The sequence below is a fragment of the Chiroxiphia lanceolata genome, chromosome 3 (genome assembly GCF_009829145.1).
Source record: "Chiroxiphia lanceolata isolate bChiLan1 chromosome 3, bChiLan1.pri, whole genome shotgun sequence".
Lineage (NCBI taxonomy): Eukaryota > Metazoa > Chordata > Aves > Passeriformes > Pipridae > Chiroxiphia > Chiroxiphia lanceolata.
The window spans coordinates 48763018-48786206 of NC_045639.1; the positions used below are offsets into that span (position 1 = coordinate 48763018).

At 37.1% G+C, this 23189-nt stretch overlaps 1 protein-coding gene across 8 annotated transcripts in view; it reads left to right on the forward strand.

The window, feature by feature from the left end:
• Positions 1 to 23189, forward strand: part of UTRN (utrophin) — a 364804-nt gene that overhangs the window by 339098 nt on the left and 2517 nt on the right. For all 8 annotated transcript variants that reach the window (XM_032682362.1, XM_032682360.1, XM_032682363.1 and 5 more), the window contains 6 exons: positions 1531 to 1596; positions 8991 to 9149; positions 9503 to 9746; positions 15611 to 15719; positions 17153 to 17239; positions 22144 to 22166. In XM_032682362.1, the coding sequence (XP_032538253.1) occupies positions 1531 to 1596; positions 8991 to 9149; positions 9503 to 9746; positions 15611 to 15719; positions 17153 to 17239; positions 22144 to 22166 (688 nt within the window). The remainder of the gene's footprint in view (positions 1 to 1530; positions 1597 to 8990; positions 9150 to 9502; positions 9747 to 15610; positions 15720 to 17152; positions 17240 to 22143; positions 22167 to 23189) is intronic.

Here is a 23189-nt window from a genome sequence, read left to right on the forward strand (position 1 = left end):
AATAAGACAGTGCCCAGCAGAAGCAGTGTGTTAGGGCTTAAAGCCTTCACTGTCACTGATTGAAGAACATTCAATTCCCAATTTTCTGTTAACAGAGTCTCCTATCTGGGGATGTACCTGGGGATACCATCTCCCTGTTCTGTTGTGCTGCATCACCTCTGAGTTTTTTCTAATTCCCTTCCTCACCTTTCAGTTTGTATCCTGCCTTGAAGGCTCTGCAACTAGAGTCTCTTCCCTGTCTCCCTCTGCTCCCTGATTAGGGCCATCTGCTGGTTTCACAGCAAATCCTTATTAATGATGGAGATGGTAAACATGATGATATTTAATACTCACTAATAGATATCTATTACTCATTAAGAGATTCAGGGCAGGCTCCCAGCTCTGAAAAATACTGGGGGTTGGACTACTTCCATATGTGACAAAGGGACTGTGAAGATTAATTTCTAAGATTGTTTTATCAAAGAATTGAAGATGCTGAACTATGCAGCATTATAAAGGTGACTGGAAGCATGTTGCTCACTGTGAAGTAGATCTGTTTGAGATGCCCCAGAGCAGAGATTATCTGATTAACTTTGGAGCTTGTCTTTTTCCCTTTGGGGGAGTTATTGGAACACAATGTCCCACCCAAACCGTGGTGGGATGAGACAACGTCATCCTGTGTGGCCTTCATTTATTCTTCTTCAACCTGAGGAATAGTAACAAACGTACATATGGGCAAACTTGCTGCATACCCGAGTTCCCAATTCTTTAGGGCCTTGCACACTGCTTTCAAAAAGAAATTTGAAGATTAATGTCTAATGCAGTTGCAAAAATATATATGAAGTTAAGATATCTTTATAGTAAAGGAAATAGCTGTATTTGGTGCAGTTAAATATATGTGCAGAACATTGAGTGTTCCTAGATTTTTATGTATGTGTCTTCTGTACATAAGGTATCTCTTTCCTGGAAACTTGAATAGGTAAAAAAATTTCTACTGTCATGTTGAAGAGCTGTGTAACCTTATATATACAGTCTAATAATGTAGTCTTTTTAGATTAGTTTCTTCCAGAATGAGAAACTATAGGCAATTACACTGCTTTTTGTGTTGTTTTCCAGGACTTGTCTGTCCACAGTGTGATATTATTTGCCAAGTATAATTTCAGATGTTGTGTGTGCTATATTTAAAAAGTATTCATCCTCTTTTGTTAGTCCAGCTTTATAAAATTCAAAAAGAAAACCATCTGCAAAAACATCTCTTAATTAATTTTACCATGGAAGTTTTGGTAGTGCTAATGATAATTATACTAGAGATAGAAAATACATTTTTTCTTCATTTGGCAAGTAGAATTAGTTAATCATAGTGAAAGTTTCTCATAAGAGTCCTCTGGATTTTAGATCTTTGCCACAAAATCTAGGAGTTTATTTTTAATCATTTAATCTTTTAATCAAAGACTGCCATACCTGAGCTGTTTCTAAGCAGACTTGGTCTTCATAGTACTTCTGTTTAAAGTGTGCAGCATGTTCTCTGAAAGGCGTGGTCTTTCCTTTCAGGCTCGCACAGATGGAAAGGACCAATGGCTCCTTCCTCATGGACAGCAGTTCTAACACAGGAAGTGTGTAAGTAACTCAGACTTATTAAGACTGTCAGCGACTTTGGTTATGTGGTATAATCTTCATGAGTTCTAACACAGGACTTCGTCCCAGTGAAAGCAGCTGATAAGTATGACCCCAAGGATGCCTGCATAAATTTAATTCCAAGCACCAGTTGTAGAAATTGGTCATGTTCACTTGTTGATGTACAGGAACTCTACATTTGTCAGCCATTCTGCTTCAAAAGTAGGGATATTTTACATGACTGGTAAAAAGCCATAGCTATATAGGTTCTAGTTCGTAATCCTTTTCTGCTTTTACCATAGTATAAAAGAAAAGAAATCCTTCTATGTTGGGCAATGGAGTGGGTCAAAAGCTTTTGCTAAGTCTCAGTCAGCTTTCTCATTAAAATAAAAAAGCATCTGTATTTTGAAGATTCTGCAGAGCCCAAAGAATCTTAGTACTTCCTCTTCATATTTCAGTTTGCTGTCTATACCTGGGGATATAAGCATAGTCCTGTGTTAATTTTATCAACACTGTTTTCTTTTTTTTGAATTGTCTATCACTTATACTGTAAAAACCTTCATTGAAATGCATTGATGAACCTGAAAGGCGTAGAACCCCTTGAATTGCTGATAAATTAAGTACAACCTTTTTCAGTGTAAAATTATACGAATGTTTTAACCTCACTGTATCATCAATTCAGTTAATTAAATCAGCGTAGTAAGACTGCCTCTTCTAAATTATTAACAAATACTATCAGCATTTTTAAATAGGAAACCAAAGTTGTTCTTGTTCAGCTTTAGTTAGAAAATGCTATTGGTCTCAGTAATACTTTTATTTACTCTTTTTAAATCTAATAATGAAATATTATAAATAATAAAATCTAATAATTAACTATTCTACTCATGAGTGTAGTAAAATACTTTGCTTCAAAGAAGCACGTGACCCCCTTTAAATGTTTTCTCTTTCCTGATTAATTAACCCTCTTTGCATACCAAATAAAACTTCTTTTCATGTGAACTGTTTTCATGTGTTTCTGTCATTGACACACTCACCAGTGAGAGAAATGCAGCCCTTTTGAAAAAAAAAGAGCAAACAAACTGTCATTTGGCAGGAAAGCTGAAAACTTGAAAGCAGCTAAATGCTCATACACTTGGGTTGTGTATTTTGCAATTAGTGAGCCTACTCATACACAAAGACCAAACAACCACTCATCCCAATAGTAAAAGGGCGGTGTATATGCTTAATTTTTACTGGCACTTCACCTGTTGATTTTAATGCAATTTCCTTGCTCATCTATAAAAATTACCTTTATTTTAGAAAAAGAATTAACATAGAGAGCTTGTGTATCAACATGTGAGAGGGACCGCTGAATTTGGGTCTCAGTCCTGTCATCAAAAGGGGACTGTTACACAAACAAAATATGGACAAGTAACTTTGTACCCAGCAGCACCTCCTGTTTTATTTGCAGATCTATGCTTTCATTAAGGCGTAAATACTGAAGTACTCGAAATCCTGAAGGCCTGTGATTTAAAGTTTAAGCCACTGTCATAGAATCATTTAGGTTGGAAAAGACCTTTACGGTCATTAGTCCAACTGTAAACCATACATCTGCCAAGTCCACCACTAAACCATGGCCTTAAGTGCCATATCTACATCTTTTAAATACCTCAGTGGTGACTCAACCACTTCCATGGGCAATCTGTTCCAATGCTTGACAGCCCTTTTGATGAAGAAGTTTTTCCAGAGATCTACAGAGCTGTGAAGTTGGTATCCCAGTTTGGATTAGAAGTTGTTGAAACATTGGAGAATTTAGGATTATAATTCTACAATATAGCTTTTACAGTGTCGTTTCAAACATTCAGGAAATGATTACTAGTTTGGAAATCAAATTCTTTGCTACCCATAAGTGGAGTTATGTTTTGTGATCTTATTTTTATTGGTCATAAAGAGTCTTTCAGTTGACTGTAAACCTAGAACAGAGGCAGCGTTCCACTTGATATTGAAAGTTTCTGCTTTGGTCTTGTCAAGTTCACAAGTTCATCAACAGTACTTTTAACACTCTTCATGCTTCAAAGATGTAATTAGTCATCTACATTTGAATAAGAGAACTTCTGCTGTCAGATAAACATAATGACTTTATTTTCAGGAATGTTTTGCAATATGCCATTTGGTTAAGAAATCACTCTTCAAAGATAATTCTTGAGTTTTAACTAACCTATTTTCTTGACTTCTATCTAACTAAGCTTTTCTAACCCTCTCCTTCTGTAAAGATATGTGAATCCATTAAAAATGCATTTTCCTTAATCAGAAAAATACTGGTAGAAAAAACTGAAAAGGTACAGTCTCTACTGTGGTATGTCCAGCTTCTTAACAAACATTCTAATTGCTCTCATGCATGAATTTTCTGGTACGAATACACTGAATAAAAATTTTTTCCTTCATATAATTTTTTCCATACGTTCAGCAGTTATAAATGTTTAGGCTAGGCTGTTGTGATGAATTTTCTTTGACTTTAATTAATGCAAAAACATCTCTATCTTTAAAGCAGACGTGCATTTTCACAAATGAAGATGAGCATAAGGAAAAAATGAGGTCTTTACAACAAAAAATGATAAATAGTGTCCCTAACAGAAAGTTATGCCTCACAATTTGATAAATCATGGTGTAGTAGAATGAAAATAAAAATCATTAGGAAAATAGGACAAGAGTGCAACTTGTTTCTGTAATGTATGAACTATCCTATCTATCCCATACTGGAGAGTTGCGCTGAACACAGTATGAATACTTTCAGTATAAATGTAAATGTTTAATAGCTATTTTCTCATTAATTACCTTACTGCCAGTTTTCTTCATGTCTGCAGCACTGTTGATGCTGTTTCACACTCATCTTAAGGCAGAGTTGGAACATATCTGAAGTTTAATTTCTGTGACACTTTTACCTGGCACTGCTACTCAGTGTGTTGTAAGTCAAACTGGAGCCCCAGTATGTAGTACCTGAATACTTTGACATGATGTAAATGCTTAGAAGGTATTTTGCCACAATGAGAAATTAGTTTCATGTGATAATAAAATTAGGAGAAGAACAAGTAAGTTAAAGACAAAGCACTTCGGAGTACCTTCTTCAGCCTTATTCTAATATTTCTCATAGCATCAGAATTCAAGATACACTTTATTTGGATAAGAATGCATGGTGCTTAGTATGAGAGCTACAGCAAAAATGAAAGCTACCAATGCAGTAAGTTCGCATATAGCCACATCTTGCTATCTCAAATCCAATTTAGCAATCAGTTTTCTTAGATAAAATAATACACTGACGAAAAGTGACAGTGAGGAGATCTGAATTTTTCTTCCCATAGCATAGGCCAATAAAATGGAAGTTATATGCAGCTTTATTTGCCTCTTGCTTCCTCTATGCATAATGTATGTTTTGGAATAGACCTCTTGAAAATATATATCCACAAAGAGAAGAGGATATTTCAAAGGCTGTTTTCCCTAGGCTTCTTTATTGGAGTGTTTTTTTCCTTTGAGATCTACTTCTTTCAAGTCTGACGTTCTGGGATGTCTTGTTTGCTGCTTTCTACTATGGTGAAATGCAGAAAAGGAACTGCAGCCTCTGCTGTCGAAGGACTTCATGTACTTCTAGTTTTTTCTCAAAGCACACAGGGTCTTCAGTAGAATAATCACCAAGAAAGAGTGAGGAGTTCATTGTGACTTGATGCTTTTATTTTGATTACTGATTGCCATCTTTTACCACTTCTGCAGAACAGAGTCCCAGATTCTCAAAATGAAAGTATTTGCCTGGCATAGAAGAGTGACCTTATGCTGTAGGTCATCTGAAGCCCTGTCCTTGGACTCCTGTGCTACTAATGAATCTATTCTAATTATAATTATGAGGTTGTTGATGCAGGTTCAAGGTTCTGGTTTTTTTAGCTAGTAATTTTGCAAGACAGACCAGAGTTGTAGAACACATGGTAAAAATACACTTTTCCTTCAGAAAACGTCCTTTATCAAGTGCTTTCTCCAGTCTGTGAAAAAGCCTGCTGTCATTTGCAATGTGTGATGCCTAAAAAAAGAGCAATCAGTATTCGCAGCCTGTTCAGTATGTTTTCTGAGACTATGAACCAGTGGGAGAGGAGGGAAATGAAATTTTTTCTGGACTTAATAACTGTGAGACCAAAATATAAAATTATCTCTATTTAGTTGTTTTGATCTCACCTACTGGATCACAGTACAGTCAAAAGTATCTAGACATTTACTGGTAGTCTCTTTCTTTTGTTAAGGGGTTTATAAGTTTCATTAAAAAATGAGGTTACACCTAATACAAAATTTTAACAGAATCTCAGATTTAACAAATTCAAATAAATATAATAAATCCAGCTTTACAGAGTTCTGTTTTTAAAAAGATCCATTGTAGATGACCTATGTATTTGTTTATAAACTAATTCATAATTTTAAAATGTAGACAGCAGCTTTTTGATGCCTAATTAAAATTACTGGACTAAACTACAACATCAAACTTTCCTGACATCATCAACACCCTTGCACAAAAGAAGGCTGTATGTGTAGTTACACAGTATCACTTAAATTAACATGTAAACAGTGTTCTGAAGCCTGGGTGATAAAACTGTGTTCTCTCACTAGCCTGCTTTAACACTGTGTTTCTGTGCTCTCTGAAGATGTGACACTGAATTGCCAGCATTCTTGGATTACTGTGGCTGTTTCGGTCACAGTGAGGGTGTTCTGCACATTTTGCAGGGCTGTTCAGCAGAGTTGGAAGCCCACAGAGATGTCACATCACTTTGGCAAAAATTTAGTTATGAAGAGTAGGGGATTTTTGTCAAGATGGCTAAAGGGTGGATAAGTACCATGAGATTTTCATTATCACATTGGGATCTGATCCAAAAGCCATTAATTGCACTAGCCTTTGTTTTAGTTTTAAGTAGACTAATGTAAAATGATAGTGAGTGATGATGAATTTCCCTGAGATCACTTAAGTACTGAAGAAGAGAAAGCAGTTAGAGGCCTTGCCTTTTTTGTAGGTAAGGGGAAAAAAAGAAGGAGCACTGCTATGTTTCAGCTAACACTGTTTGGATATCTCTAATTATTTTGAAAGACTTAAATGCACATATAACCCCAATTGTATTTAATTTATATCGATGTGCTTAATGAAAAATTAATTAAATTTATTTATTTGTAGGGAAGATCCATGATGTCATTTCTTCTCATGAGTGTAGTACTGGCTACAGTCAAGACAGATAAGAAATAAGTGAATAGGCATTATTTTCTTTGAAGTTTCTAGTAATTTTTAAGAGCAAAACTCAATAATTAGATTCCTAGTCCAGTGCATAGAACTCTCATAGGCTATATTTTTTTTGTTTGAAGTTTTTTGTCAGGGCATAATGTTACTTGATGTACATTTCTTCGATTGTAATAGTCTAAATTTTCAATGACAAGTTGGAAAATGGAAGACCCCATGATAGCTTTTAGGAGATAGTGAATAGTTATCCTTAGGAAGAAGTAATTTGGTGGTGTTGTACCATAGGATTACTCTTCAGTTAGAAGTTTGTCTTAAGCAGTACTATAAAGAATTAAGTCGTTTCACTGAGTGATAGAAGAACTTTTCCAAGAGAGACAAGATTCCAAGAGGAATCAGTACTTATTAAATCTTTGGCTATTGTGTCTTGCTTCTAATACTGTTGATGATATTAAAAGGATATTGATATACTGAGCTACCAAAAAATCTGATTTCAGCAGAATAAAATAGGGTCTTCCATTACACAAACAGTATGTATGCAACTCTCATTTGTTCCTTCACATGCGTTTTCTCCTTTTGTCCCAGGAGTTCAAATTTATTTCTGAGAAAACCCCCAATCCACATATATGGCCTTTAAAACATCTAATATATTTTACTTCTACATGCATTTATTTGTAGATTATTTCTCACCATAGAAACAACTGCTGTGTCTTCCAGGATGTACTTTTCTAAATAACTGTTTTTATCATTCAAATGAGACTGTACATTTGGATCTTCCATGATGAAAGATGTTAAATTGACTGACAGGAAATTTTAAAAAGCCTCTTGAAAAGCTCCATTACACTTTTATTTGGAAAATAAATGCTTTGCATATAATGAACTTCCTATTTTTTGCATTAATTTTCAAAGGCAGTCCTTGAGGTTACTTTTCATTCCATAATCGGTTAATAGCAGAATTCGTAACCGCTACTTTCCATCGGTAGGAGGAAAAAGGTTAGCACAAGAAATATTTTTAATATGAAAAAGTCTCTTTTCTAAATGACATCTGAACAGGTGTATTCATACTGCCCATGTGTGTCTCTCTATTGTTAATCATACTTTAACTGCAGGAGATCTTTCGGGTAAACTATGTAGGGACAATACTTCACGATTTCATAGGGTATGCAGTCTTTGGTTTGTAATCAGGCAAAGAAGGTAGTTGTGAGAAGGGTTTTCTTCAGCCTTCATACTCCTGCAGCAATTTCTCTCTCTAAAAAAATGAATAGTGTATGTTTTTCTGCTGTTGATTCATCCTTTTTGAGTAAGCAAGCAAGCAAACTGGTTTTAGGACATGGTATCCTTCACTTTCTGTCCATCTGACTTTATCAAGAAAAGCCAGCAAGTAGGGGGAAGTAAGGCACATCTATACAAAACCAAATTCACTTGGATGTTGAAGCATAATTGAAAGTGTCAGGACTTCTGTATCTCAGTGCCATGAGGTAATTTCATGCAAGTCAAGAGGAGGACAGTGTTATAGTTTACTTCTATCCCTGAATCTATAAGGAGGAGATCTACTGCCCATGGAGAATTTCAATGTATTGTATGCGTCTATCAAAACAGGGAGAAAAATGGAAAATATAGTGCTAATTCAAAACCTATAGCATTATTTTTGAAGCATTGCTGGTCCCTTTGTGCAGTGTACGGTGTTAGCTAGATACATGATGATTCATTGCTTTTGACTTCTTGGAGAATTCTGTGGGGTTTTTTTTCTCTAATTTTCTTAGATAAATTGAACACACCAAAATTATCTCCTCAAAAATATTAAAAATGTCACCTATTTATGGTTAAAAAACAGGATCTAGCAAATAGCTTGTTTGTTTTACTTACTTTTAAGGAATTTCAAATCAGTCATCTTTGGGTTTTATTATTTCTGATTCTTGTTTTCAATTTCTTTTCAAACTAGCAGTAGCATTTGTTCTTTATGCATACATTTAACCAAAATGATCTTTTACACTACTACAGATAAATCTTGTTTCCTGTTTATACGGTTTTCTTTCGGTATGTTTTTTAGGCTTAATTCCTTCTCTGTTAGTTTTTCATAAACAAACAAAATCTCTCAGCTTGACAGAGATAATAAATGTTTTACTGCTCTGTCTTTATCTGTGTTGTTTTACTGTTTTAGAGAGGATGAGCATGCCCTTATCCAGCAGTATTGTCAGACGCTGGGAGGAGAGTCACCTGTGAGTCAGCCACAGAGTCCTGCTCAGATTCTCAAGTCAGTGGAGAAGGAAGAGCGAGGAGAGTTGGAGCGTATCATCGCTGACCTTGAGGAAGAGCAAAGGTCTCATAATCATCCTACTGGTGTCTGAATTGTCACTTCATTGTTGTTTGAGCCATGCATGTATTATGTTGGAGATGTGAAAGACCTGGGAATCCTGATTTTAGAAAAAAACACCAATCAAGGCATATGTTGTGCATAGCCTGACTCTGTTAAGTAGAAGAGGGAGGGTCTGTGAAGAAATAATTTAGTTCTACTTCATTGCCTTTTTTATCCTCTCATAAACCACAACTCAAGGCGTTGTCTTTATATGAGATTTTTGTATTGTTAGTTGAAGGTGATAACATCATTTGATATAGGTTTTTTTATTTGAATTTACTCGATCAAGCATTTTCCTCCTCATTTGAATATACTAGGAGTCTGCAGGTAGAATATGAGCAACTAAAGGAGCAGCATCTTCGGAGAGGAATAAACCCTCTTGCATCACCTCCTGATTCTGTCGTGTTACCTCAGCATGCTTCTGAAGATGCTGAGCTCATTGCTGAAGCTAAACTCCTGAGGCAACATAAAGGTCGCTTGGAAGCAAGGATGCAGATATTGGAAGATCACAATAAACAATTGGAGTCTCAGCTTCACCGGCTACGGCAGCTACTTGAGCAGGTACGTGTACACTGATGTCTTTCCCCCGTGTTGCTGTACAATGGATTTCTTGGTGGAACAAAGGCCGTGTTCCAATTTGACTGCAGATATTTTAACCATACACTCTTGGTCTGTTGCAATCAATCATTTCTAACAGGAAGATATATTTTTCCCTACCCTCTAGTTTAAGCCATGGTCAAAGTCAAATGAACATGAAATGGTTACAAGTGCTGGAGTGATCAAGGTAACTTATGAAACACTGAGAATAACAAGAGCAAGAGCAATAGGTTTTTGTTAATTAAAAAACATAGGAAGAAAATACGTACCCTATTCCAAGTAATGGTGCCATTCGCACCCCGTGTTTGACTTCAGTTTTCTCATCTTTCCTTAATTAATTTTTTTATTTGTTGTCACCGTTAGTTGCGCAAACCTCTCTTAGAATGCCAGAGACAGATGGCCAAAGATATCTCTAAAATGCAAAGGAGCAATACATTACATTAAAAATCCAGTTACTCTTGAGCTAGCATATTTAGACCAATATGCTACAGCAAAATGCTCTTGCACACAAGTAAATGCTGGAGGTAAGAGCCTTTTAGCAAATGCTGGAGATTGTAGGGTGTCTTTTTTGGAGGAAGGAATGTTGATTGTTTTTTAAGTCAGCACATGCACATCTAGATTATAAAAATAACAGCAGCAACATATACCAGGTGTTGTTAGAGATGTTAATTTGTACTATATCATATGTGGACACTTGAATGATGAAGATACATTTGTATGAATGTTTTCTCCTAACTAATCATTACACTTGGGTCAGAGTACAGTAAGGCAAATAATTCCTGCCTTCCATGAGTCAGGTGACTGACTATATGTAGCAGAGGATTTAACTAAGCCAAGAAAAACAGACTGCATAAGCCATCAAAATGGCCTAAGTTCCTGCTGTAGATGATACTTATTCACCCTTTAAAACTTATTTTTCCTAACGTAGCTGTGGATGATCTTACAATTTTGTAATCCTTATAATCTTAGTAAGACCTTTGGGGTATATATGTATGTTGTGATAAAGAGGGTGGGAGGAGAGGCAGTAGTTTCTGCCTTTGGAATTTTCTAGGCATTCTGCAGCTTTTGGTTTCAGATAGGGTAAAGTAGAACAGAGACGACCTTTTTCAATATTTCGGATGGAATTCTCTGTGGGAATCATGCTGTACTTCTGATTGTTCCAAGTGCTATTTTCAAAGGTCTTCCTGTTTCTCCTCTGTTATTTAATAAAGTGGAAGGTTACAGAGTCAAGTTCATGAGAAGGTCTGCATTATTGCTTTTATAATATATCTATGACTTTTCAATATGCCTTACTACATGTATCCTTACTTTATTTAGCAGATATTTTACAAGCTGTTTCCAGGATGTTGAAGCTACTCCTCTGATGGAGATTAAGAAATTATAAATAATTCAAATTTTTAGTAATATTCTTTTAAATTTCTTTATTTTGACATCAATTATGAAGTAGCACTGAATTCGATTAGTGCCCCCTTTCTGAAAAAATGACCATTCTTCAGCCTGTTGTTCTGTCAGCTAGGCCACTACTGTCTGTGAAAGCCTTTATTGCTTTCAATGCTTGGGGAAGGACTTTATCAGAAGCTAGCTGAGGATTTAAGTATATTTATTTGTTTCTTTTGGTTTTAATGGCTGTCCTAATTATTTTTAGTGGATATAAGGAACACGTTTTCTTATTAATGAAATGGATGATTTGCATGAAAGATACTCGTAAGTCCCAATGTCAAAATATATAACAACTCTGTAATTACTAGTATTAATGGACACAACTGTCTTAGAGCAATTTCTTTGTCATGGCTGGCATTTCATGCTATATTTCTTTGTCTCTTCTATCAACAGCAAGTATCTTCATTTGTGTTTTCCACTCAACCTCTTGACTGTTGTTTGGGTTAATAACTTGCCACTGAGTAAAAAATACTGGGCCTTTTTTTCTCCAAAAGATTGGAGTGAGTCTGTCTACACACAGATGTTTGGGTAGAGAGTCAGTGAAACTTAGAAACTTTCATGTAATAACTGTTTAATCTAGATGAGAGCATTCTAGGACATTCTTTAGAGAGCACCTTTAGCAGAAATATGCATGTATCCTCACTGCACATTTGTCTACTTAAGGTCACAATTTCGAGGTTACCATACTATTTTTATTTTAGCAACCCCAAAGGATTGGTAGCTGTCACAGATTGTTGTCATTTTTGTCTGCCTGATTGATTAGAGTGCCGAAGAGGAAGGTGAAACAGAACTGGCGTGTGACAGCTTTGATACCAACATGTTAATCAGACAGAGAATAAACAAAGAATCCATTTTCATTTTTCTTTCTTCAACCTTTATAGATACGGCTTTTCCAAAGTCAAAATGAGACCTATTATGAAGGGCATTTAAAGTCTGTTTGTATTTTTAGCTGCTTTTCTGAGGTACTGAATAGAGGTTTCATATTGGATTTGATATTGAAGTTAATGGGAGCTAAAATCATCTGTCAACAGCTATAGGATCAGACTTTGAGAGACTAAATAGGGACAGCAACTCCTCTTCAACTGAAAGCAGAACAGCTTTTTTAGAAGAGCAGAGGAGAGGGTTGGTTTTTTTTTTCTTTTGTAGCTGGGAGAATAAGTCTGGAGCAAGAAGAAATTTCTGTAATGAATGTGGTAGGGAAATTGGCATTTTTGAGGTTTCTTGTGATCCAGATTGGGGATTTTGGGGTTTAGTTTGCTTTTTAGCAAAAGCAACAAAAGGCAAGAAAAGAGCAGGTATGTCTTTACTACCCATTAAGCCACAGAGCACTTCAGGCTCTTCTTTGGGAAAGACATCAGCAGGATGCACAGTGAAATAAGGCACTGTAGATCAAAACTCGTTGAAATAAATATCTCCTTGGAAATGCTTTAAAAAATGCTGTAAAACAGAAAAATCCCCCAATTTTGGAGTTTTCTGGAGAAGAACTTATTTATCCCTTCATATCTTTATTTGGTTTTGCCTAAAAAGAAGTTTGAAAACTCCCTGAGACTGGAGATGGAAGCTTCCCCCTCATGCCTATAGAGGCATGCTCAATATCTCAGCTTTTATTCCTTTCAAGAAGCAGGAGCAGGCATATTGTAACATGGAGGGCTGTCTGCTTTTGTTTTCTGGCTTAAGGGTTGTCCACTGAGTTGTTTTGAATAAAAATACATTAACTTTGTGATGTCTGAAGTGGGTTGATGATGGAATTACTCATATTTTGTAGGTGTTATGCAACTGGGGTTAATGATTTTCTACAGTTGGGTTTTTTTTCAGGTTCTCTACCAGTAAAATCTTTAAATCATGTAAATACATGCAGCTATATCCTCAACTATTTTGCATTTAATGTTTTCCAGTACCTGATTATTATACCACTATCACAAACCTTCCCTCTCTGCTCCAAACCCCACTCTTCAGCTGCTCAGTTGTATTGTCCTGAATTTTTAAGAAGAAAGTTTTGGGTTGTTTTGTCTTTTCTTGTTATTGCAGTCACTGGAAATATGTAGCGTAACATTTATCACTGTATTTAATTGAAAATGAAGTAATGAGGCATTACCCTCTGATTTGGAGGAGATGGCGTTTTTTTGGGGGTTTATCTTGTTTTTAAATCCAACTGCCATATTTCATTCTGGCTGCTGCAGCAATATGTGGTACATTAATGTAAGGTATTCCAAGTATGTTTTGTTTTCTCTCAGTTTATCCACTGAGCCCTTAATGCTCTGCAGTGCTTTTTTTGTCATTTGCAGTAGTATTCCTAAGTGGTACCTTCACTAACTCATCACCTGAGTTTGTAGGTATTTCCTTTCCATCCTAGTTAGTGCTGACTTTGCAGAACCTCACTATCCTTGATCTAGTCCATGTGTTGCTGTGCTGCAGTTTTGTATGTCCAACACAGATCTCTTTTCATTCACCCTCGGTCATCTTTGCATAATCCATAGTTACTGCTTGAAGAGGGTCAGAGATCCAGTCCAGATGCATTTTGAATGATTCACGTTCTCTCTGTTCATCTGTTTCTGAAGTGAGCAAGCAGCCACTCTGATGCTGGAGTTAGCTTCGTTGTTCTGTATTTAAGTGACTCTCAACCCTTGAACAATTTGCCTTATCTCTTTACCATTATAGCTCTAACATCATCTTGAACAGTGGTTCCTGGCTACAGAGTTGCCTGGGGTTATTTACCCCAGGCTTCACTGATTTAAAATCACCACACTCATTGTTCCTAGACTCTGTAGCTGGATTGAAGCCTGATGCTGAGTAGCAAATTACTTAGCTACTTGATAGTAATTCACTGTTCATAGAAGTATCTTGACAGTAAAACCCTTCTTTGGCTTGAAAACATTTCCATTTTTCTTTGTCTTCTATGCAGAGCAATATTTCTTGGTTTATTCTTGGTATAATACCATAATACTTGGTATTATTATGCTGAAAGAGATGAGATTTAGAGGAGAAAAAAAAGGTTTGCTGAGTGCTCAAGGGACCATTTCCTTCTAACTACCGTCTATGGAAGAAAAAGTACCTTTCATTGTTCAACAATCTTTTATTTTGTTGAAGATTTTTTTGTTAAACTCTAAGTTATCTCAAAAAATGGAGTATTGCAATTAAGGCTGTGAGGTGCAAAGGAGAAAACTTGTGCGCAAATTAACAGCCATTCTGTATTTTAACTCTTTGCATTGAGTTTTGTAGCTGTTCTAGGTACTTGCTCAGTTTCGAAAAAATCTTAAAAGCAATTACTTTTTTTATTACTTCAGTATCTGCTTTTGATAGTTTTACTTAAATAACCTGCTCTTTAAGCTAGTTAGAAGTAATTTGAGGATTTGCAATCAAAAAGATAAATGATAGCAGCAACCATTTCAGCTGCATCCACCACAGATGTAAATACTATTTCACCTATTTCTGTGTTTTTCAGAACAATCACTTCTGGAGTTCAAATATTGTATTACTACTCTCTTTCTTAAAGGATTTTTTGTACCAGAAAGAAGGGAAAGAAAGGAAAAAATGCCTGAACAAGGTCCCTTCCAATAGTTAATTTGTTATAGTGAAGAAGTCCTATGGTCTTTTCTTATTTTTGTGTCCATATATGTATACTTACACATAATCTCAAGCACATACGTGGTTATAGCTAAATGTAATACAGAATTTAGGTGTTTGGTTATTCAAGTGAATTTAAGAGTCCAGAAAAGCTTGTTTTCAAAGTATATAGGTTCCTCCTTGTAATTTTCAGAAGACTACGTAGTAGAGCTTTTCCTGCGAATTTGAAGTCTCCTACACTCTTGAGAAATAGCGTCAGCAAGAGCGATGGCTTTTTAGATACAGCAAAGTTGTTTTGGATCTGTCTTTAGTCTTCACTTGATTCTGGAGTTTTACAAAACTGTTCATAATGGAACAGTTGTTTCTAAGCATAACTTGTAAAGCTTCTTAGGGGACCTCAGCTGAATGTCCCCTGTGTATGTGTATATGGATGTATCCATACATATAAATACAACCCCAGTAATCCCATTGTACACAATGTCTTTCTACAGAGCTGGACAGAGAGCCTTGGCAAACTGTGTGGGTTGTACATTACACTGTGTTTCTATGATGCATGCTTGCAACAGAACATTGTTTTTATCAAGACCATCAACTGGAGTCTCATAAGCACTATACTTTAATCTAAATTTTCTTTTAACAAATTCTTGGCTGGTTTTTTTTTTCCCTCTTAACAGTTATATAGACCTAAGCCTACTCTCAATAGCTTGGAGAACAAAAAAGAAAACAAATAAAAAAGGAAAGGAGCAAGATGGCTGCATACAACCCCACACTTAACTTCTGTGGATACAATAATCTAAATTTGTGTCTTATTGTCTTTAACGTAGCCCGAGTCAGACTCCCGGGTTAATGGCTCCTCCCCTTGTGCTTCGCCCCAGCACTCTGCCCTCGGCTACTCACTCGAGCAAGACACAAGCTCACAATTTCATCAGGCAGGTAAGTGCTTTGATCAGATAATGTGCTGCATGGATCTGTAGGCGACTACTGAATACATTTGTTGGCATCTTCTCAAAAGATTTATGAATGAAAAGGAACCGATCTTGTGATGCTTCTGCTTCATGCAGCTGGAGCTGTTGCTTCCCCACACTTCAAACAGCTGTGGTATCATAGAAATCCATGTTACTCTGGATTACAGACTTTTGTTGATAGACTCCTTGGTCCCATCCATTTTGACCAAGTGAATTTGCTGGGCAAATCCATGCTCAATGAAAAGGGAACCAGCCTTCATTGGACTGAAATGGCCAACAGCTGTTTGTCCTACAGTACAAATGTATCCAAGTAATCTGTCAGATCCAGGAACATACATCCAAGTCACATAATCTATGCTTCCGTCTGCTTTAGAAATTCATGTGTAACCTCTCTTTATCCTGGTATTTTGATGTTCTCACTCCCAAAGGCTTTACATCTTTAGGAATTATTCGCTATTTATGGTACAGCCTCTGCACATGAAGGGATTTATCTCTTGAAAGATTATTTTAAATTCTCCAATATCATAACTCATTAATTTCACTGGGAGTTAGCAGAAATAACTACAGACCATTGAATGCTCAAAAGTACGGGAAAAATTAAAAGATTTTTCTCAAATAATCTTGGATGCAGTTTCCTTCTTTTTTTGTTTTTAAGCCTTGGAGTTATAGATTAAAAATTATTTCTGTGGAAAACAGAAAAAGTATTCTCTTGTACACTGGAAATCTTTCATTCAGCATTGACATATGTTTTTACTTTGTCTGTAAAAACATAGGACTTCTTTGGGTCTGATTTCATGCAATGGTAGATTTATGAGAGATGCTGTCTAATAAGACTTCCAGAAACAGAGCCAGTTGCATTCCCTAACCATTCTCCTGGCTAATTTTAAGCAGCATTTTACAAGAAGTAGCAAAGAGGATTTTAACACTAGTGAAATGGCTGGTACATTTCTTTCAGATAGCTGGTACCATCTAAAAGATACATGTTGGGGGTTTTTCAGGAAAAGGGTGGTGTATTTACTCAGAAAGTTACATGACAAATCATTTGAAAATAGAACAGAATTATAATTGAGCAGCTGAGTTTAACTCCCTCATCTTGTAAACATTTTATTTATTTTAACTATAGATTTTTATATAATGCTTTTTTCTTGGCAACTCCTTCTAGTTGAGTCTTGAATGCAACGGTTAATCTTTAATAAAAGAGAAATGAGTTCTGCTGCAAATCAAAATGTAACTATGACAGTTCCTGCATATTACAAAGGTTTCAGGTAGTGTTTTCCCTTGAAATATAAAGGTGTACTTAACTGGAAGGTTGGATGAGAATGCCTTTTATAATGTTGTGGTCCCTTTTTTTATTTTTCTCCTTGTGTTACAAAATTAATTTATTTGTTGTCATATCTGCAGATGACTTGTTAGTTCCACCTCATGATACCAACACAGATCTAACAGATGTTATGGAGCAAATCAACAACACATTTCCGGCTTGCTGCTGTAAGTTTAACAAAATATGTCTCTGAGAATAGTATTGAATTTGAGGTGGTCTTTTGAAGAAAAAATGTCATTCTTACAGTATTCAATAGGAAAAAAAGTATCTCTAAGGAGATTTCTTGTCAAGATATGCAAGTTACATAAATCTGTTCTTTAAAATTCCCCAGTAGACACTATTTGTGAAGGTAAGTAAACAAATGTTCTTGTTTTAAGTGGAAGTGATTCACTATAGGAAAAGCCTATAGCTCAATATGGAATTTCCAGCTGTGCCCACATAAGGGAAGAGAAATCTAGAATTTCATTAGCTTCTGATAGAAACCTTTTGTAGAACTTGAATGTAAATTCAGAATTTCTGAATGCAGTTTCTGTAATAAAGTTTGGAGAAAATAAAGTCCTTAGGCAACAGGAGGGTCCATAGCCCAGTCCTGACTGCCTGGACTAATTATTGAACTAGTTATTAAACTGACAGACCAGAGGAAATCTGTGAATGCAGAACGTAACACCTTTCCCTGCTTAAATGCATTGGAAGTTGGTATTTTATTCAATGTCTATTAAAGAGAGATCAAAAGGAGAACCAATTATTTCCTGTGCATGTCTTGTATTAGCTAACATACATTTCCACTGATCCTCCCCCTTCTAGAGTGTCACTGCACTTGCAAAAGTGTATTTTGGTGGGTTTTGTTAAATACATACATATGTACATATATATCTTGCAGCTCTCTTACCTTAGAAAAACAATAGTGAAAGCTTTGATATATTTCCAAACTTTCAACAATTCTTTGAAATGAAATGTAATAATAATGGTCAGTTTTAAAAATCACAAGTAAGAGAGAGGGTGTTTATACCCAGTCCTTTTGGAAGCATCAAGATCGAACTCTATGCTATTTCATAAACTTGGTGAAACTTCTTAAAATATCACTTCTATCTCATGTACATTTGTTGCTTGGCTGTGAACAACTGCATCACAGAAGATGCACTTTGCACGTTTTGAGAAAGCAAATTTGGATCTAGTAAAAAAGGTCTTGTTTCAGCTGACCTTTTTGATTTTTGTGAGTTCAATAGTTCAGAGGCCATCTTTTTGCATATTGAGGGTTTGATTCCAAGAAGCATCTCAAAGTCAACAGATAGTGAAGCTCCTCAGCACAATTCGAGGTCACTGTGTGTATACAAATCAGTAGAAAATGCAACTTGAGTATTTGTTCTTAGTTTTGCAAATTACTGTTTTGCATATACAAGGAGTATACAAGTACATGGTCAATTGGCCCAGATAAATTTAAAGCAAATTGCTTTGTGTTAGGGCAAGCTTGGTAGTGATGGCTGTTCTCCACAGCGGGGAAACGTAGAAAAAAAGTTCTTTGATTCTATGAACAAACACCCTGAATGAGGCAGGAGGGTACTGCAAGTGAAAATCATGGCCCCACATCCCTTCGTATTGTGAAGTGTATCTGAGCATTTAAGATTAAAAGAAGTCACAGTTCCAAACTTCATGTGATTTTTCCCTTTGTCATTGACATGCTGCTGCAGAAGTCAAGCTAAACCATGTTGCCCCAGTTAGTAGGTACTTCTTACATTTGCTCTCATTCAGTCATGCTATAACATGTTTTACTGGGGAGTATATTTTTTTAACCATGTAAGACTCATATCTTACATGTTTTAGAAGCCTGGAATGAAGATTATTAGTCTGACCTTCCCAAAAAAGTGCATTAAACTCTGAGTTTTTCTAGGGAAGACCATGACAGACCATCTAGTCCATCTTTTCCTGTGGCCATTTGAGAAGGATCTGTCTTCCCAGACAGACAGTTGTCTAACCTGTTCTGTAAAACTTTAAATGACTCAGACTCCACAGACTCTTTAGGCATCACTGTATTCCTAACCTTAAAGAATAGCATCCTTATCCTTTTTTAGCTATACTCAAGCTAAATTTTATCAAAACAGCCTTCATGTGCAACATTTCATGTCCAATTATATAAAAAAAAGTAAACCCCCATTTTTTTGACAATCTCATCTCTACTATGTCTCTTCTGCTGTGGCTGCAGCTTTCATTAAGGAGTTACTAGCATCTAGATCTTATGAAGATATTTTTTATCTCTTTTGACTGTATCATAGAGACAGTTGTCTTAGTTGCTATATTTGTTTTCGTGGATTTCAGGTTATAAATCATCTTGAAATCAGTATTTCTATTTACTCCAAATATCCCTTATGAAGCAATTATTCATACAGTAAGGCAACAGTGCTTATAACGGTGGATTTTGTTGTTTGGTGGCTTTGTTTTTTTTGTTTGTTTTTGTCTGTTTGGTTTTGTAGTTGTGTTTAATTTTGTCCCTCAAATCCACTGATTATGGATACAATGCCTCTTTTACTTCCTTATTTATGTCATTGGTCTTCAGAGAACACACTGAGTTGAAAGGGACCCACAAGGATCATCACATCCAACTCTTGGCCTTGCACATGACCCTCCCCAAGAGTCACACCGTGCTTCTAGAACTCTGTCAGGCTTGGTGGTGTGACCACCTCTCTGGGGACCCTGTTCTAGTGTCCAAATACCCTCTGGGTGAAGAACCTTTTTCTAATATCCAACCTAAACCTCCCCTGTGACAACGTCAGGCCATTCCCTTGAGTCCTGTCACTGGTCACCACAGAGAAGAGATCAGTGCCTGTCCCTCCTCTTCCCCTCACAAGGAAGTTGTAGGCTGTGATGAGGTCTCCCCTCAGTCTTCTCTTCTCCAGGCTGAATAGATCAAGTGACCTCAGCCACTCCTCATATGGCTTCCCCTCAAAGCCCTTCACCATCTTTGTTGCCCTCCTTTGAATACTCTCCAGTGGCTTAATATCTTTCTTGTGTTGCCCAAAACTGCACACCATATTCAAGGTGAGGCTGCACCAGTGCGGAGCAGAGGGGGACAATCCCCTCCCTCAACCAGCTGGCGATGCTTTGCCTGATGGCCCCCAGGACACGGTTGGCCCTCCTGGATGCCAGGGCACTGCTGACTCATATTCAGCTTGCTGTTGACCAGGACCCTCAGATCCCTTTCTGTGGCACTACTTTCCGTCATTTCACTCCCCAGTCTGTACAAACATACAGAGTTGCCTCATCCCAGGTGCAGAATCTGGCACCTTTGCTTGTTGAACTTCATATGGTTGGTGATTGCCCAGTTCTCTAATTTGTTGAGGTCTCTCTGCAGGGTCTTCCTGCCTTTGAGGGAGTCAGCAGCTCCTCCCAGTTTTGTATCATCTGCAAACTTACATAGTATCCCTTTCAGTTCTGTGTCCAGGTCATTTACGAAAATGTTGAAGAGTACAGGGCCCAAGATGGAACCCTGTGAACCCCAGTGGTGACAGGTCACCAGCCAGATGTTACCCCATTCACTGTTATGCTCTGTGCTCACCCACCACATGATGTGTTTATCCAGCTGTATGGTAGACATTTAGTCCGTAAAGATCCTGTGGGAGACAGTGTCAAAAGCTTTACTGAAATTCAAAAAGATTGCATCAACTGGCTTCCCTTGATCAACTAAATGGTTTACCTTGTCATAGAAGGAAATCAGGTTTGATAAGCAGGACTTTCCTCTCATAAAGCTGTGCTGGCTGTGACCAATGACTGTGTTGTCTTTCAGGTGTTTTTCCTCCCAGAATACCTCTCAGAATAATCTTCTCCATTACTTTACCAGGCATTGAAATGAGACTGACCGACCTGTAGTTTCCAGGGTCCTCCTTCTTCCCTTCTTGAAAATCAGGACAATATTCACCAGCTTCCAGTCAGCTGGGGCCTCTCTGGATTCCCAAGACAGCTCAAAAATCATTGAGGGAGGTTTTGCGATATCAGCCAGCTCTTTGAGGATTCTGGGATGAATTCCATTAGGCCCCATAGATTTGTAGGGATCCAGCTGGAGCAGCAGATCCTGCACAGTTTCAGGATTGACTGGGAGTTGATCATTCTCACAGTCACGGTCCCCCAGTTCAGGGCACTGAGACCCCCTTGGTCTTTGATCAGAGTTGAAGGCAGAGGCAAAGAAAGTGTTGAACACCTCTGCCTTGTCTCTGTCCCTGTTTGGGAGGTGACCATCCTCATCCTGTAACAGGCAATAATATTTCTATACTGCCTATTGCCATTAATATTCTTGAAAAAAACTCTTTTTATTGTCCCCCACTTTTCTGTCCAGCTTCAACTCCAGTTGAGCTTTGGCCACACAAATTTTCTCCATACGGGAGCAAGCAGCATCTCTGAATTCTTCTCATGTTACTTGACCTTGCTTCCACTGGGCATACACTTTCCTTTTTTGCCTTATTTCCAAGAAAAGATTCCTGCTCAGCCAAGGATCTTCTGCCTTGCCTGCTTGACTTCTGACATTTGGAAATTGCTGCTCCTGTGCCTTTAGGAGGTGGTTTGAAAAGTGACCAAGACTGAGGGACCCCAGCACCTGCAGAAACATTTTCCCAGGGGACCTTCTTTACTAATTCCCTGAGCAGCCTGAAGTCTGCTCTCCTCATGTCCAGAGTTGAGGTTTTGCTGGCACTTTTTCTCCTGTCAACACAGATTTTAAGCTCTATCACTTCATGGTTGCAGTGGCCAAGATGGCCACCAATTTCCACTTCTCCCATGGGATCCACTCTGTTGGCAAGAGCAGATCAAGGAGGGAATCTTTCTGAATCAGCTCCCTTAAGAACACAGGAAAATTCACGTTATCTACATATTTATAATGCTATAAATTTGCTAAAAGTAGATTAAATTTGTGAGGAAAGTTAGGTGTTATCCATTATAACACATTTCTAATTAAATGTTTAGTCTTTTAATGATAAGAGTCACTTTGTTCTTCTATAGTACATATTTTTCTGATAATAGCTTTGTTTTTAAACTGTCAAGATGCAGATTCATGTAAATTTCTAATTATTTTTTGTTTCATTTGCAGCAAGTTTCACTGGCAGACCGCAGGTATGAAACATTGTTACATAGTTGCATAGTCATAGAAACAGAGTAAAGCAAGTGGAAAAGTTGCATTAAGGCAAAGTGGAGTGGGGTTTTTTCTATATTTTTCCCTAGAGGTCTGAAAGCTAGGCTGATATAGCAGGAAGAGTCTAGCATAACAAAGGTAATAGAAAATTTCTACTAGATTAGGCATTACCAAAGGTACTATGATGTGCAGTTCTACATCGCTAACCCGATGGAATCAGCTTACATTTATCAGGGCTAATTACTTCCAAGCCATCATCAGCTTGCAAGATCAAAGCTGGTTTTTGCAAAGACATCCGTATGTCCTTGTGCCCTGGTGCCTATTGCTCCAGTTTCAGGATCCACGGGCACCAGTGGACAAGGATCAGGAGCCACACAGCACTTCAAGCATTAGATTAAGCTGACTTCTCTCAATAGGCAACCACTTCACAAACCCAAAGAAGAAATTTGGCTGCTTTCAGAGTTCACAAAAATGTGAAAAACAACCTAGTATTTAGATACTTGTTCTTGAAAATATGACTGGTATGAATGATCAGCTAAATTGCTATTATAAGTAACTGAAGTAGGAAAAACACTTTTTATAGGTTTAGGTTGCTGTTGGAGCCCATGTATGACAGAAGATAATCTTGCATCATTGCAGAGTTCTTTCAAAGTTTCATTGTTAAATACGATTTTTAAACTACCACAAATTGCTTTGTGAGACCTCAGAAGAATTAAGTGATTGGAAGAAAGTCTACTTACTCTCCCAAATTGCTCAGCCTTGTACAGTAATCCACTTTTTGCAAGGTCAGACCTCTCCAAAATGAGTATCTGAAAATTCAGAAATACTTTCTGTGAATGGTTTCTTGAATTGCAGAATCTGGGATAGTAGGATTGTCCTCCAAAACCAGAATTCAAAGAGAGAATTAAATGAATCAGGCCCTGCACTCAGTTAACTCAGACCTTCTATTTCAGTGTCTTGATAAGTTAGTGAATTAAGCTAATTTGGGTTTTTTTTTTTCAGAA